Source organism: Lytechinus pictus, chromosome 18, assembly GCF_037042905.1.
Source record: "Lytechinus pictus isolate F3 Inbred chromosome 18, Lp3.0, whole genome shotgun sequence".
In the NCBI taxonomy this organism is placed as follows: Eukaryota; Metazoa; Echinodermata; class Echinoidea; order Temnopleuroida; family Toxopneustidae; genus Lytechinus; species Lytechinus pictus.
Genome location: NC_087262.1, coordinates 13,910,696 through 13,913,364, shown reverse-complemented (window position 1 = coordinate 13,913,364; position 2,669 = coordinate 13,910,696). Strand labels below are relative to the sequence as shown.

Below are 2,669 nucleotides of genomic sequence, written 5' to 3'. Positions count from 1 at the left end.
TCTCCGCATTGCGCACGATTCAAGGAAGCCGAATAAGATTTTTGAGAGGCGGAAGCTCCAAACTTGAAGGAATATTTCGATTTTGTCCTCAGTTCGAGCTTTTCAACTGTGAAAGACAAGCAGAAAGTTTGCTCAAACAAACTGTTTGGTAATATTGTTAAAAACAGTTGAAAAACAATTGCTATTAAGAAAACTGTGTATTTTTATGCATGTTTGCTCTTATCTTGTTTACTTCTTAACGATGGATGGTTGCAATATCTACTTGGAAGGAAAACGTATCTCTAAAACTTGAAAAACTCTTTTTCAGAGTGCTCATTGAATTAAGTGCACGAATTTATACTTTTTGGAGAGGTCTAGACTTGGATGTGTTGAAAGTGATACTTACTGGAACGGACCGAATGAAACTTATTTGGTTATTTGTTTAGTAGACCCAATTGCACTTTAAACCGTCCAACTGCATTCCTGAGTTTTTCCTTTCGATGATTTGGTCATGAGGCCAACACGAATGTTTTGCTCAAGTATGCTAAAAAAAAACTTCGAGGGATATTCAAAGCGGAAAATGCTAATCGATATTTAAAGAGTATTTTACTTGCATGACCCTGACTGCATTTGAAATATTCGTGCTGTATTTCGTTGACATTTGAAACATTCTTTTCACCTTCGAGGAAGAATCATAAATAACTTAAACGCCAGTCGATATTGCGGAGTCTTCGGGTCAACACCAATGCTTTTTTACAATTCGAGACTTTTTTTGGAATAAGTATATATAGGGCTTACCCGCATCCTTTGTATCTTTTTGAGGAGATAGCGCATGCTGCAACGATGGAAGGAGGTGAAACTTTTCTTTATCCGGGTACATACTCATTCCAAGGCGAATTGAAAAATAAAAGTCTTGATTACCTTCTTGCTCTGCTAAACCTGAGCGATGCCAAAGACTTTCTGGACTTCTATGACTATGACTTCCATTCCATCGCACACGATCTATCACCCACAGCTGATATCATCTTAATCACCTGCTACACCATTATCTTCGTGCTTGCATTGGGCGGGAATCTTCTGGTGATCTTCGTGGTGGCGCGAAAGAAGTACATGCAGACAGCCATCAATATCTTCTTTGCTTCGTTAGCCATATCTGATCTTCTAATCGCTGTATTCTGCGTCCCTTTCACGCTAATTGAAGCCATCACCGTGGATTGGGTGCTAGGATCATTCATGTGTAAGGCTCTCAACTTTGTCACATCTGTTGGGGTTGTCTCAAGTATCCTTGCCATGATGTCCATTGCGGTAGAGCGCCACCAAGCGATCTGCCATCCTTTGCGCTCCAGAGTCATACAGACACCTCGTCGTGCTGTCTTTTTGCTGACCTTCCTCTGGATCATGTCAATGACCTTTGTCTCGCCATTTCTCTTCGTACTTCAACTCGAAATCAAGTTCGACCCCATGACTGCGACACGGTACCGATTCTGCAGAGAACAGTGGTACAACCCCCAACAGCAGAAGAACTACACTCTGCTACTTGTCCTCCTGCTCTACGTATCACCCTTAGTTATCATGATAGTTCTTTATCTACAGGTTGTCCACAAACTCTGGATCCGGAAGCCGATCGCTCCTGCTGATTCAGTCCTGACGCAGAACCCAGGAATCAACACGGCTACATCCCTTCGGTACAAGAAACGAGCCATCAAGATGATCCTCATGGTGGTCGGTCTCTTCACTGTCTGTTGGCTTCCATATCACGTCGTCCTTCTAATGCGGGAGTTCTCCTTCATGGCGGACGGTGAAAGGAACCGACTTCTGTTCGCCGCTGTTCAGTTGGTGGGTCTAAGCAATAGCTGCAACAACCCCATCGTGTATGCGTTTCTCAATGACAATTTCAAGAGAAATTTCGCAAAAGTACTTTGTCGTCGTCGAAAATTTGCCATTTTCAAAGGTTCAACAAACAATAACGTCCATGTCAAACCATTTGCGTTGGCCACCATATAACTGAATGAAGTTTCTTGTTGATTTTGAATGACACTACATGTATTATTGCACAGTGGAGTCTTCTGATAAACCCATGCCCTGTATACTATTCTTGATCGATATACTTTATGATGAACAAATATGTATTGATATGTTTTGTATGAATAATACTGCCCAATTGATCTTCATCAGAAAAGTATAATGCTTGGAGGAAATCTATGATCCTTTTGCTTATTAGCAAAGTAAATATGCGACGCGCGAAATGGAAAAAAAATTGCACTTTATCGTCAAGACATTAATAGACTGCGTCATCATAGTGCATTCTGGGTAGTAAACCGGCGACAGTTTGAACATTTCAGGACTCAAGATGATGCTATTCAATCAATTTGGATGTGACATATTGCCTTTAATGGCCAAAGTAAGAATAAATTATGGCGATGCAGCAAATGCGCCAGAGCAGTACTTCGAAATCAATATAATTGGTGATAATTCTATTAAAGACATTCGGATGTTTTTTTTATATTATGCATTTTGTGTAATATGCAAAATCCAACGTTTTGCCATAATTTTGGGTTTATATCATAGAATTAATGTTGACAAACTGTGATGGTGTTACACATAATCCCGCTTTCCAGTTATTATAAAGTTATGAAGGTACGAGAATGTCTAATTAGGGAAATAGATATTGTCAGTAATATTGAATTGTG

At 40.1% G+C, this 2,669-nt stretch overlaps 1 protein-coding gene across 1 annotated transcript; it reads left to right on the top strand.

Annotated features, from left to right (window-relative positions):
* The first annotated feature begins 822 nt into the window (after positions 1–822).
* On the top strand, positions 823–1,994 carry LOC129281834 (QRFP-like peptide receptor). Its single transcript, XM_054917759.2, has one exon. It carries the CDS (start codon positions 823–825, stop codon positions 1,981–1,983), a length of 1,161 nt encoding a protein of 386 aa, XP_054773734.2. The 3' UTR covers positions 1,984–1,994.
* The last annotated feature ends 675 nt before the right edge of the window (positions 1,995–2,669 follow it).

Excerpts from the sequence above, each read along its gene's own strand:
- LOC129281834 (XM_054917759.2), top strand. The coding sequence starts at position 823 with ATGGAAGGAGGTGAAACTTTTCTTTATCCGGGTACATACTCATTCCAA.